Consider the following 13,871-nt stretch of genomic DNA (forward strand, 5'->3'; position numbering starts at 1 on the left):
TCTACGTTGCTTTTCATGTGTTTTTTTTTTTACTGATTGTGCAAATTTTCTTTTGACTTGAATTCAAGTTCCCTAATTCTCAGGATATAATTAATGCAGGAACTAGCAATCTCGAGAAGAATGGAATTATTGCACTTAATAGTCTCACGTCGCAATGAGTTAGTCCTTGACGCGATTTTGACGTTACATGTATTTGTGCGAAAACTGAATACTATAAAAGTATGCGTGAATCCATTAAAACTTATACATACATTTTATCATTTCACTATTGTATTAAAATAATTTCATCACTACTTTAAAAATAAATTCCGTGGAAATTATTTTACATAGAAATTTCACAAAAATATTTCAACTTTTGATTTTTTTCCCCGTTTACGCGTGAGAATTAAAATGTTAATCAGCATGTCGATGTATATGGAAATTTATATATATATCAGTCTTATGACAAAGTCAATTTTTTATCTATTGGCAATAAACTTATGTAAAATACGAAAATTGCACAGGTTTTAGCGCAAAAAAGTGATGTTGAAGAAATTTTGAAAATATGATATATTTATCGAAACAAATAATTTTTTTTCGAAATGAGTCGAAAATTTTAAGAGTTATCAGACCTGCATGCCCCAGACCGTCAATGACTGAACGAGTTAATCATTCGCACATTTCAATTTACTTTTCCTAAATTTATTATTACTGAGTTATTAATTAATTGAAAAAGATTAATTATTCCTCTTCATGTACGTGCACACATGCACCTCCATTGTATGGATAGGTGCTGCCAATGAACGTGGAATCTATCAGCGCCACCAAATGTTGAGGTGAAGCATTTTGGTAATTTTTCCACCAGTTAGAACATTTCTCTAATTTCTTAGATAATACATTTTTTTAGCTTGTGTTGCCTCAATTAATTTAATTCTAATATTATTTCATGTATATATTAATTATCCGGTGCAATATTTAGGTCTTCAAATTAATTTGGTTCGTCGAAACACAATCTAATAGGTGGCGGCCTTGCGGATCTAACCTAAAAAATCATTAGTGAACAAGAGATACATTCTTCTTGTTTTCCAATCCGAAAATCACTATTATGGAATCCTTGGAACTACTTTTTACACGTTTAATATGTCAGCGTACCTTCTTCTTAGGCTGAACAAATCATTTCGGTCGCCTTAACTGAATTTTTTTCAATTGGAAATAAAAAATAATATAATATTCCGAAAGATTTTTCAGGTTGTGTCCGCAGGGCCGCCATGATTTTTAAGGTTGAGTCCGCAGGGCCACCACCTATTATATTGTTTTTTACAGCTTAAGTTTGGCCCTTTAAAATTAGCTTCGGGCGGGAAAAATTTAAGTTTGACCGAGAGTTACAAGACATAAAAAAGGCGGCGAATTAATTTGTAGACCTAATAAATATTGATCCACAATTAAATACATTTACTTCGGGTTTTATGCCAATGATTGGTCTAAGGTGTCAAGAATGCTCCTTCTCTATCGTCTCAATCATTTCTGGGCTTTTTATATTTAAATTTTTAAATTTTTAAATTTTATTTCATTAAAACTTTTCTAAATTGAAAAAATTAAAAAAGGCTGCCGCCATTTGATAATTTTTAAACATTTTGTAACTTTTCTAGCAAATTTAAATTAAAAGAACAAAAATAAAATTTTGTTTTAATTTTTCATTTCAACATTATCATTTAAGATTTGTTAAATAATTGGAATCTGGAATTCCTGTTGAATCAGGTTTTCTCAAACTTTTCGAACACAAAAGGATTTGGATTCCATTTTTTTCAGGTTAGAAAATAATTTAAAAATTGGTTTTACACTAAGTTCTTGTTTGTTAATCGTTCATATTTACATAATATAATGAAACTCCTTATTTTTGTTAAAAATGATCTAATAATAAAAAGCTTTCTGCAATTTAGTGCAACCCACACAAAAAAATCATAAATTTATAGATGTAATTCTGACCTAAAAAAACACTCATGAACCCAGAAAGTTCCACAAACGATATTTAAGTCTTGATTCAACCAATTACTTCAGAATTCTTTCCAATCATTTTTAATTTATTGAGTATGGAATGCTGCCTGATTCGACGTAGGCTGTAATTATTTGCTAAAAAATGATGTTAACTTCGCACAGTATCGCTTTAAAAACTTCACATTTTTCCACATTTTTTCCGGAAAATGTGTAAAAAGCATAATGATAAAAATTACTATAATTATACGAACAACTGGATTTAAAAATACAAACTATATACACAACTCAAATTAGCAAATGAAATAAAACAAAGGTCGCAGCAGATAAAAAATTGCTACAAAAGATACAATCAAATGAAACAAAATAAAAATATTAAAAACCCTTCTACAGTCTTTTAAAATGGATAGAAAACATGCATAGGAAATACTTATGAGAAAAATTATTTGCATGCCAGAATGTTCCGACACAATAAAACATGAAACTATCACGAAACATGTCCTCTGTTAGAAAGTCTTTTCACAAATAATAATTTTACTAACTGGAATTGTTATTTTACTGGTTATTTTAAATTCTTATTAACTTATGCAGAAAGTTTGTTAGGGTCTTTATGGTCATGCAATTGATATTAAAATCAAACGTTACAATTATTATTATGGATTTGGTTGTTGTTCAAATCTTGAATAAATTCCCAACCCCTTAAAATTTCAAGTAATATAATTTTTAATAAACAATGAATCATTCAAAATGGCCTCCGCCTCCCTCCTTCTTTTTTTCACGCTTCCGATTGCCAGACAGCGTGAAATCAGAGTGAAATTTCAAATCAGAAATTTCAGAGTGGATGCCCCCTTGTGCCAAAGTACTAAAAAGTACTAATTTACCTCTAGAAGAACTGAAATTCTCTACTGCTAAATTGTTCTTGATGAAAAATCTTATCGATTCCCAGACAAGAAAAAAGTGAATTTTGTAGAATTATGCTAGACAAAGAACAATAAATGAAACTTAGAAGATTTTAATATTTTGAAAATGATAAATTGGTCATCAGAATGACGTTGAGTTTTCAAATGCCCCATCCTTCCTTCATCAATGTTAACAACGCACTTGGTGACAAATTGCTCTTTACTATATAATAACGTTCGAGCGGTCTTATGATTATAGTATGGCCTTGATATCTATACGTGACAGACTGATAACCATTTGTTAGGTGTGTTTCTCTACACAATAATAGACTTTCTAGTGTCAAGATTATGCAATAAATTTAGGAAACCATTGCAAGCCATTGAAATTCCAACTAGTTGAATTTAAATTAATAGGAACACGGCTATTACCAATGTAGAAAAAGACACATGTAAAATGTAACTGAAGATCCCTATTAAGTCATTACTGTTCTTATTCGAAAAATATTCACAAAAAATATTAATACGGGGACAGGTTTACTCTGGGGAATACACAAAAGCATGCGCAAGACATCATTTTCGTGGAAAAACAAGGAAAGTGCGGGTTATATGGTTAGGATTTTTATATTAACTTTATTGAATCAACGGCACACATAAACGCTGTAGATTTTATCATTTTGAACTTAAAAGCATGCTTATTTATTTAAATTACAAAATAATCGCTTTCAGTTTGATTGATTTTTCTTCATTTTCTTTTAATTATTTTATCATCCAAGATTCTTGCGTAAAATCTCTTTCTTAAGGAATATTCAATCAAGTACTTCCAATCAAGAAGTGCATCAATATTTATCATTAAAATTGGCACAGAAAAATTTAAATAATAAAATTTTTAAATTCAAGTATACCTAAATGTATATACATGGTGCAGGAAAACTTTGTACGTACATCATTCCTTTCGCTGAGCGTATTAAAATTGTGAAAAAATACTTTAGTAGTATTTTCACTGGCCACAGGTTAAGTCTCAGATTTAAAAAAAAGTTATGTGCGTTTATTTAGTTAAATTAATATAATATTTATTGTATGTATATGCTAACTTAGGATTCGACGTGCTAAATGTATTTCTAATAATTTTTCTAATAATACTTTGAAAATACTATAATTTGCAATTTGGAAACAATAACTATTAGTTTAGAATGCTTCGAAAATCTTACAAGTTACTTACGTATAACGAATAGCATATAATGTATACAAAAATATATCACACATTAAAACATACATTTAAGGAATAACAATATTGTAGTATACATTTCTGGAATTAAATATATTTGCTATTAAAATTTGGAACAGACAATGTAACGTCCATAAAATAATGAATCTGCTATTTTTATTTATATCACAAGTGAAAAAGTAAGCACTGCTTATTTTTGTGTAGCTTTCTCGAATTATACTTAGAATGTGTGAAAAAGGGTTTTTCTTACACCTAAATGTATCAAATCTGGTTCTATCTCAATAAAAGCACGCTCCTTTCCAGCATTATCTTCTTCAAATTACTTATCTTCGATTAATATACTTTAAACTGCATTTTTCCTCAACAGTAGAAATATAATAAATATTTTTTTATTTTTACTTTCCTTTATAAATCAATACTAATTTGCCTATTTTAGTTGTATTCAGTAGATTTCAGTTCAAGCCTCATATTGTCCACGATGGAAGACTTTTTCAACAGTGAAGAATCAGGATATCAAATAAAATAAATGTGTTGCCCAGCACAGTGGTACGGCAGCTTATCGCAATGTGAAGACTACGTCATAAATTATATCAGCACTATAGTAAGGTATACGTCACTCATTTGTCTGACTAGATAAATCTACGACATTTGCACTTGCAGCACCTTCCTTTCATATATTACAATATTTACATGGCTTATCACTTTCTAAAAAATAGAAACCAAAATAAATACTCTATTAAACGTATTTTCATTATACTACGTAAATATGTACAAGAGCTTAAATTTGCTTTGATAATTTTACGGTGAGTTACGACGCGTTGACCGTTGTATCATTGGAAATATTGAAGTTCAATAAGATTAACGTACTCTCTTAAAAGAATATATTCTGTTTACAGAATATCTTCTTTTTGCAAGATCTAATCTGAAGCAATAAAAAGCAAGTGGATAATTAATTAGATCCCAGTTAGGATAAGATACGATTGGAAAAAAATGTACAAGTTAAAACAATAATTTTCAAGAGGCATAATCAGATGCAGTAAATAACGAGAAAACTTGTATGAACCATCGACCAGCGATATCTAATTGTAAGTATTTTAAAATTACTTCAAGATGACTCGATTTCTCCACGCTCGCTCTCTTTCGCTCACACATTCTTTCTCTTTTTCACTCTAATCTCTAATTTCAACGAATTAGCAGATAAGAAAGCTTGAGACAATTAAAAATTATCTGAGGTTCGTGTCGTATTAGCACTGTAAACGAGATAAGAGTTCCTTAATTTTTTTTCAAGATTGCCTCTATATTAAATCTGACTCATGTGATTCTACGTTTAATTAAAAAATTCAAAATATATAGTATTTTGAAAAACAAAGTTCATTCCTATTTAGATTATCACTGCAATTAAGTGGTTTAATTTTCCGTTAAAAATTCCCAGAAACGATTTCTTTTAAATTACGTGTTCCCTGGACCAGCAATTACACGCACACTTAATTTTTACCCGCCAGCAAGTGTTAAATTATACGTCATCTTGTCAATATTCTTGGAAATCTAGTGGCCTGCACACTATTTCCATTTTCTCCAAAAGTTAATAAAAGCACTAACGCACACGCACTCAAATAACAACAAACGAAAAAAGGCAAACATGTAGAAAGGAATGACGAGAGATTTGTTATATGTTAGTCAATTATCAGCCAAGGAGAAAATAATAATTTCTCTTGACTACGTCACACAGTTCTTGCTTCGGAAGCAGCGATCTATCAAAGTATCGCTGATACCTATCACTAATTCTAATATCTCAATGCTTCCTTCGCAATAATACTTTTCCGTAAAATTTTTGCTAGTTGACTTAGACCAGACGAATATCTGAAACAAAAAATTAATATACTGGGTTATTAAAACGATATTACATTGTCTCCACAAAAACAATTGTTTTACATCATAATTCCATTTTTTCATGGTCAACAAATCTTTCATCAATTTAGTTGTATATTGTTTTCGAATGATATTACCTCTACGATTAAAAGATAAAAATAGTTTGCAATCGTACTAGTAAGTTCTCCTCTACATTATATAATCTACAATAACATTATAATCTTGAATCTACTGACTACGTAATTGACTAATTTTGAAATGAGATTTTTTTTGAAAGGATTTCGAAAAATCTTGAAAAAGACACTTGGGGAGGTCATGATACACACCTCACCCTATAAATCCTGCTGCTACCGAAATAATGAGTGCTAGAATTCCGGTCATGACTTGACCAGCTGTAGAAACAGCGACTTGTTGCTGTGCCGATGTCTGTACGACATCATTTTGCAAAAATTGATCATCAGCAGTTAATCGGTCACCGTATTTATCTATCAAGTCCATGATGATACCGTTGGACCAACCAAATCCAAGTTGGACTTCATATTCGCCTCCTCCGCCGTAACCACCTGAGACTGTAGCATCATACTGCAACAGAAAGAGGAATTATGGCAAAAGGAAATAAGGAAAATATAATTACGCTCCTGTCTAAAAAGCATCAAATCGTCATGGCTACAAAATTACCAATAACAACCACCATCTGCGTTAAGGTAGAACTGTTGCGTTCTTATGACAATGATAGTTTTGACGCTAATCGTGAGCTGCGTATTTATTAACATTGATGTGTGGTTCATGCTTTTACCATGAGCCATGAAGTTTTCCTGTTTTTTAAATAGGAGTAGTCGAAATTAGGTCAATGATGCTAATCTGTCAAAAAAGTTGTTTTTGACACAAGATCGCTAATACCACTTGCTAAATACTAACTAAATAACATAAAACGAAAAGCATATCAAAACATTCAAATTTCTTCTCTATTTACAGGTTCCTTATATCACCTTGAGGTTCTATTATTTATGAACATGACTGATAACATAATTGATTTTAGGTGAAACATCTGTTAAATTAGTAAAGAACTAGTATTCTAAGGTTGACTTAGTATACCGAATTTGTTTGACTTTCTTTTCGAGGTAACATTACCTTCTCGAACATGCTGTTTGTCTCGTTGAAAGCTTTATAATTGCTGCGTACCCATCGTTGGCCCATTTCGTAGGCTAACCTCTGAGCCCAAGGATCAGAAGTTTTGTCAAGAGACATAATCACAAAATACTGAAGAGGGGGCCAGGCATTTGGATAATCCCACTGCTCACCAGAGTGCTCTAGAGTAGTAGGAATACCACCAAGATTAAGCATAATTTGAGTCTTCTCTAGATACTTGAGAACTTTGGAAACGTACTCCTCCTTCTTAGCAATCTCATAACAATTAGTCCACAGAGGTAGAACATTTGTGGGATAGAAGTAGTCCCTCTTGATGTCATTGAGAATGTCATAGTCTAGCCATGCCCCAACTTCATCGTGCCATAGTACCGCTGTGACAGCTTCTTGCCACTCATCTGCTTTCTTTAGATAATAATCTACCCTTGACTTATTGCCTACCATTTCATTAAATTCTGCTAGTAACCGCGCATTTAAGTAGATAATAGAGTTCAAGTCCACGGGAATGATGTATCTTGTCTTCAAGTTAGTTAAATTTCCTGAAATACAAGTTTTTTTTACATGTCTTTCAAAAAAGTACTTTAGGATAGGTCTGTTTGCTAAATATTTTACTTTAAACACGTGTCGTAAGAAGTAACATGTACTAGAAAAAAACGAGAAAAATTGGAAATATTCAACCAAACGTTTTATCATCAAATAAAATATGGGATATAAAATTATGTAATTAAAAAGCGATGCTAAATTTCATTTTATTTTATACCTTTGTTGGTACCGTCAAGTATGAACCAACGACTGGAAAAATCCCAACCACTTTCCGCAGCTGTCTTTAGCTCTGCATAATAGCTATCCTTTTCCTCTGCTGTACGAAAACTCTGACTGGTCAGGTAATCCTCTCTAAAGGTGAAATAAAGATTTCTCTAATGTAGTTTGAAGCTCTAGAGTGAATCAAATTCGGTAAAACTGGCAAAACAGACACATGCCAATTCGCGAACTAGCTAATCAAAAGACATTGACCAAAGCCGATTGTATGAGATAGATAATTGATTTATTCATAAATACGTATACATGGATGTCCATTTAAAAAGAGCTCATGTTATTAATCCTCGTTTGGGAGGAGATGACTTGCTTTTCAACCTATAGAGTGCAAGCTATGGTCTTGAAATACAAAAACTCCATGCTTAGAATAAAAACCATTTTCATATGGATGTGAAAATTTGAACTTGCTAAATTTGAACTTGCTAAATTTGAACTTGCTAAATCAATAACTTCTTTTGTGTTCCTAAGAATCAAAAATATATATTTTTTTTCTTACCTGTAAGACTCGGGTCTTGGCCCAGATGATTCCTCATAGTATCTGGCAAGAGTATATGTTTTCCCATCTTTTTCAACTTGGACTGTACGTTTAGTCATCCAGAAATCAAACTCTTTTTCCAATAGCCACAAATTTTCTTCCAACCATTTACGATCGTTGGTGACTCTCAAGTACTCTCTGACCATGGGAGTGAGCATTGGTGGTTGAGATCTCATCGCGTAGTAGATTCTTCCCCCATTAGGTATAAATCCAATTTGCTCAACGACTGAAACGAAATTCGAGAGCATACCCCTTACGGTGTTGTGCATTTCGGATAGAAGAAGACCTTTGACAATCCAGTACGAATCCCAGTAGTAAAACTCGCGAAATCGTCCACCAGGAACTATCACCGGATTGGGTACGTAAATGATGGAGTAGAGCTCATTATTCAATTTCACCTCGTCCTTCATTTTCCTACCTAGCAGTTTCCAAATATGATTTAGATCTTCGGCAAATTTTTTAAGATTTTCATCACGGATCTTGTCAAGGAATTTGGGCTTTGGCTTCCAGTCTACTGGATCCCAGTCTTCGAATTCTGATCCTGCAGGGTCGAAGGTCTTGTTGACAAATTCCTCGATCTGGATGCGTGTGGGTGCATTTTCAGTCTTGTTCATCAACTCCCGAAACAGGGCCAATGTCTTATTAGGCGGATTCTTCATTTTCATGTCGACGAACGTCTTGGAGTCTGGATAGATCGATGCCATCTGTATCGTGTGCAACAACTCTCCATGGCAGTATATTTCACTGTAAGGTAATATTTTTTTTGTGTTTTCATTTTCTTAATCTTCTAAATTATTGATGTATAATGTACTTTATCAAAATCATTCTAGGGAAAAGAGATGGATCTTTATTTCGATTATAACTCTGGGGAAAAATGGTTTGATTGATTAAATATAATATGTTATTTTTTAGTTTGATCAATTTGTCAATTTGAAATAATAGTATTATGCTTTATTGCTTTCCCACGTATTGCCTGATTTGTCCATATAAAAATGGACCTAGAATAAGGCGCAGCAGAAGTAAGTTTAAAATTTTTCTGTGTTCGTGCTGTAAGTTTCATACTCACGTAGAACTGCCTTTTCCCCGCAATTGTTACACAATATACTATTATTTTTTTGAAATCTTTATAAATATAAATACATAAAACAAGATGTAGAAAAAACAGTTCAGAAAAATGAGCCAAGATAATTTATCACAGAGCATGACTGCATCAGGAAAAAGACCGTCTATGAACCACGACCTCGTCTAAGACTCAGCAACTTTCGATTTCAATTTCCATACATAAACTGGAAGACCTTAACGTTATAATTTCTTGTTCCGGGTACGCCCGGATTCTAGCGAGCCCCTCATTGATAACCATACCGCTTCAAGTTATTGGAACAGTATAGTTAAGTGTTATTACTTCCCGTTGCATATCTTATGAAACAATTACAATCTAAGCTAAAAGTCAAAATAAAAATATTTTACTTGCATTTAGAAAGAAAGGTATGGTAAAGAAAGGTCCGGCATAAATAGCCAGTTAAGTGGACCTCTTTTTAAAAAACAAGAGTATCTATATATAAATTAATCTTACAACCATAAGTAAGAGGCCGGCCGTCCATAAAGTACATGACCAATTTGAGAGGGGGGGGGGGTCCCGTCAAAAACTGCGGCTGTTAGCAGAAGAAGCGGGGGGGAGGAAGTAAGGTTACGAACTTTGATAACGTTTAGACGATTCCTGATGATAAATATTAAAGGCATCTACGAATAGTGTAGCATTTGAGCGAGAAATACGAGAAATGAGCAATAACGAGAAAATCTCTCGTCTTTTTTTTATGAAATCTCATCTCGTCTAATATAAGCGAGCTTCTCGAAAGATCGTATATTTCGATCAACTGCCTTGTCAGTGTCAAAACTAACATTCGTAAAAAAACAAATGTCATTAGTAGTGTCATCAAATATGAAAGTAGACATATGAGGCACAAAAAACATAGCATTCAGAGTAAAATGTGTATTTCTATTAAATTATATACTTCTTTTATTAATAATTAAGGTTGCTAAATATGATTTTCAATAGTATAATCTTTTTTTTTATCTGGTTAGTTTATTTTTGTGTGGTCTTTGTGGTTATATCTCAAATCTGATGCATAAAGAAAATTATTCTTTAATTCTAGATTCCTGGGGCCAAAAAGCCTCATAAACACTCCTTTTTTAATAATGATTATTATAATAATGTGTACTGATTTTTAAGCAGCATATTTAAAAACTCGTTTCACATGAATAATGAAATTATGAGAATATTAAAAAAAAATTCTGTATTGAAGAATCGGATTTAATGAAGATTTTTTAATCTTTTGAGATATATTCTTATTATTTCTTTCAAATAGTTTCAATATAAACCAAAAAGTTTAAAGGGGATTTTTAAGGAATTCTAGAGATTTTTAAAGAGTTTTCAAGATATTTAAGGCTCGAATTTAGGATTTTTTAAAGCTATAAGGAATTTCTGAGCGAATTAATAAATGTCAAGGAATTTCTAATGATTTTAATAATTTTGAGCTACACTGTAAAAAAAATCTATTGAATTTTACATCTCTGACGGATGTAAATAAAAGGACCCTTGTGTATCGGAGTAACTTTACGAATATGTTGTGATATTCCAATTCGGCCAATAATTTTACACGCGAAAATGAAAATTCATTATGTGAAAGATTAAAATAAAATTGATCAGGGCGACAGGTTTCGAACACTCGAAAGCTCAAACTTCGTACAATTTCATGGAGATTGAAGAAACACAAACCGGACACGTTACCACTTACCTAAAACACATAAGATACTATTGGTATTTTTTTATGATTAAATGTTCCGTAACAAAAATATGAAATATATGTTTTGAATAACCGCATTTTTTCCGCTCCAATAGAAGAAAATGTAAAAGGCAAAATAGGAATAGCTCGAATTCGGTCTATTTTTGTGTAAAAGCTGTTAAAAAAGTTGAACATAGCTGTCAATTTCCTGCATTAAAATAAAAATGCTCCAAAATTGAAGGATGAAGGCATCGATAAACAATGAACACGAGATACGCTTTCGTATTTACATATTATTTGATTAACTATTCTAAATTTTAAATTAATTATAAATCGAAAAATTTACAGTTTCCGCCAGGGTAAAATTAAAGATCTTTGGTAAAATTGAAAATCTCGATGTAATTTTCAATCACAGGAAAGTAATTTTACCGACGCATGGTATTTTTACACGCTGCGACTGAATTTTCCCTTCTGAATGTAAAGTTCGTACGAGGGAATGTGTAATTTTATTTTTATCGAGTGTGTAATATTACACGGCTGTTCGAGGGTCCTTTTATTTACATCGCTAGAAGATGCAATTTCACATACTTTTGTACAATCACACAGTGAAGTGTGTGACATTTACAATGATACAATATGTAATTTTCCGAAACTTTTTAATGTTACATAAATCTTTTTTTACAGTGTATTATTTAAAAAAATTGCATACAGTTCTGAAGAATTTCATAAGATTTAGAAGGATTTTGTGGTACCTGTAGGGTTTTATGTTATTTTAAAGATCATAAGGAATTTTCAATATAGTTCCAGAATTAAAAAATGTTTGAAGAAATTTTACTCGGAATTTCAAATATTTTAGGATATTTTAAAATATTTGAAAGAGATTTTTATTTAAAAATTATTTTCTTTTTTCAAAAATAAACTTAAAAGTGACAGTTTTACATGTGCTTGAATCTCTGAACGTTCAAATTAAGATTTTTTACTGATGACTTTATAAACCAGAAAAAGTCCTCAAATTTGTGTACTTTCATATTGGAAATAATTTATTATTGAAGCAAAATTATAATGTATAGTTTAAAATTTAGTTGGAACAATATTCATGGATAACATAGTCATATTATTTTACCTAAAAGATATTTTTTGGACAGGAATTCTTTAAATACAACTTTTTTTTGGAACGTACATGGTGTATTGACATTTTTATCAACTATTTTTTTATTTGATAACCTTAAATTTACGTCAAGGGCGTTTCCGCTGGTATCTCGGATGAGGAACGAGATGCAATGAGATGAGATGAGACGATACAAACAAAAGAGAGAATGATATTCTCAGTTTTTGAAAATACTTCTCGAACGACTGAAATGAGCAAGAGAACTGAGCATCTCGTATCGTTATGCAACACTATCTGCGAAATATGTCCCTGCAACGGTAGAGTTTAATTTACCCTATTCCCTTTTTCTTTAATTCCTCTTCACCCCCCCCCCCCCCCCCCCCCCCCCCCCCTGTTTTCAAAAAATTTCACCTTCTTCCTTTTCTCGCTTTTTTCTCGCTTAAATAAGAACTGAACTAATAAAACCCAATAAGAAAATCCAACTATTTTTGGAAAAAATTACATTTCTTTTTTCATAAAGTCCACTATTAAATTTTATTTTGGAATTCATCTCGCTTGGTTAAAAATTGTACTACTTGATTAAAAACTTAATTATTTTGCTGAAATTCTAAGTTTTTTGTTAAAAAGTCATGTTTTTTGGTCAAAAATTCAACTACTTGGTTGAAAGTACAACTACTTTGCTGAAAATTAATGTTTTTGGTTGAATATTGTCTAAAATTCGTTAAATTTTTATTGAAAAAAAAATTTTACAGGAAAATTCAAATATGAAATTGTTAAATGCATGTACAGTAAAACACTCCAATAGCCCTCCCTTCTATAGCCATTCCGAGAAATGAAGCCGCGCCGTAGGTACGTCACAGGAACTGCGCGGGGGCCGCGCGGTCTACGGTTGTCACTCAGGCGAACAGTCAAGCGTGAACAAACAAAAGCAGAGCGGGCAAATAAGTTAATTCACACTCAAGGTCAGCCCCAAAATCGGCGGTATAATAGAGTTTCACTGTATTTTGTTGAAAAATCGTCTGCTTTAGAAGAAAATTCATCTTTTTTGTAAAAAATTGAACTATTTGTTTTAATTTTTAATTACAAATTAATTTTAACTAGAAATTTAACTTCTATTTTTAGTAGACAATTAATCCTTTATGGTAAAATTCAACTGCTTTTCATTTGAAATAAAAATCTTTCTTGGTTCAAGATTCATCATATTAGTTGAATATTCAACTATTTGGCTTTCAATAAACTTTATTGTTAAGAACTGAAGTTTTCGGGTTCAAAAATTCCAACTGCTTTCTTGAAAATTCGCCTTTTATGGAGAATATTAATCTTGTGTGTGGAAGATGGTTTAAAAATTCATATTTTTGGTTAAAAATTATACTACTTTGTTGAAAGTTAAACTACTTCTTTAAAAATGCGTTTTTTAAAGATTTTTGAAAATTTAAACTATTTTATAGATTTTTCGTTTTTAGCTTTTTGGTTGACGATTCATGTGTTTTGTCGAACAATTTTTTTTCTTTGTTTAAAA

The 13,871-nt window shown here is 31.5% G+C and overlaps 1 protein-coding gene across 5 annotated transcripts in view; it reads right to left on the reverse strand.

Moving 5' to 3' along the window:
• The window catches only part of LOC117170679 (trehalase-like), a 144,902-nt gene that overhangs the window by 2,115 nt on the left and 128,916 nt on the right, over positions 1–13,871 (reverse strand). For 3 of the 5 annotated variants that reach the window (XM_033357620.1, XM_033357621.1, XM_033357619.1), the window contains 4 exons: positions 8,423–9,205; positions 7,871–8,004; positions 7,096–7,649; positions 6,296–6,546 (listed from right to left, as the gene is read on the reverse strand). In XM_033357620.1, the coding sequence (XP_033213511.1) occupies positions 6,296–6,546; positions 7,096–7,649; positions 7,871–8,004; positions 8,423–9,205 (1,722 nt within the window). Of the gene's footprint in view, positions 1–4,417; positions 5,956–6,290; positions 6,547–7,095; positions 7,650–7,870; positions 8,005–8,422; positions 9,206–13,871 lie in introns of those variants that run through there. The other 2 variants (XM_033357622.1, XM_033357623.1) reach the window with 2 other exon arrangements.

This window comes from Belonocnema kinseyi, chromosome 4 (genome assembly GCF_010883055.1).
Source record: "Belonocnema kinseyi isolate 2016_QV_RU_SX_M_011 chromosome 4, B_treatae_v1, whole genome shotgun sequence".
Taxonomy (NCBI): Eukaryota; Metazoa; Arthropoda; class Insecta; order Hymenoptera; family Cynipidae; genus Belonocnema; species Belonocnema kinseyi.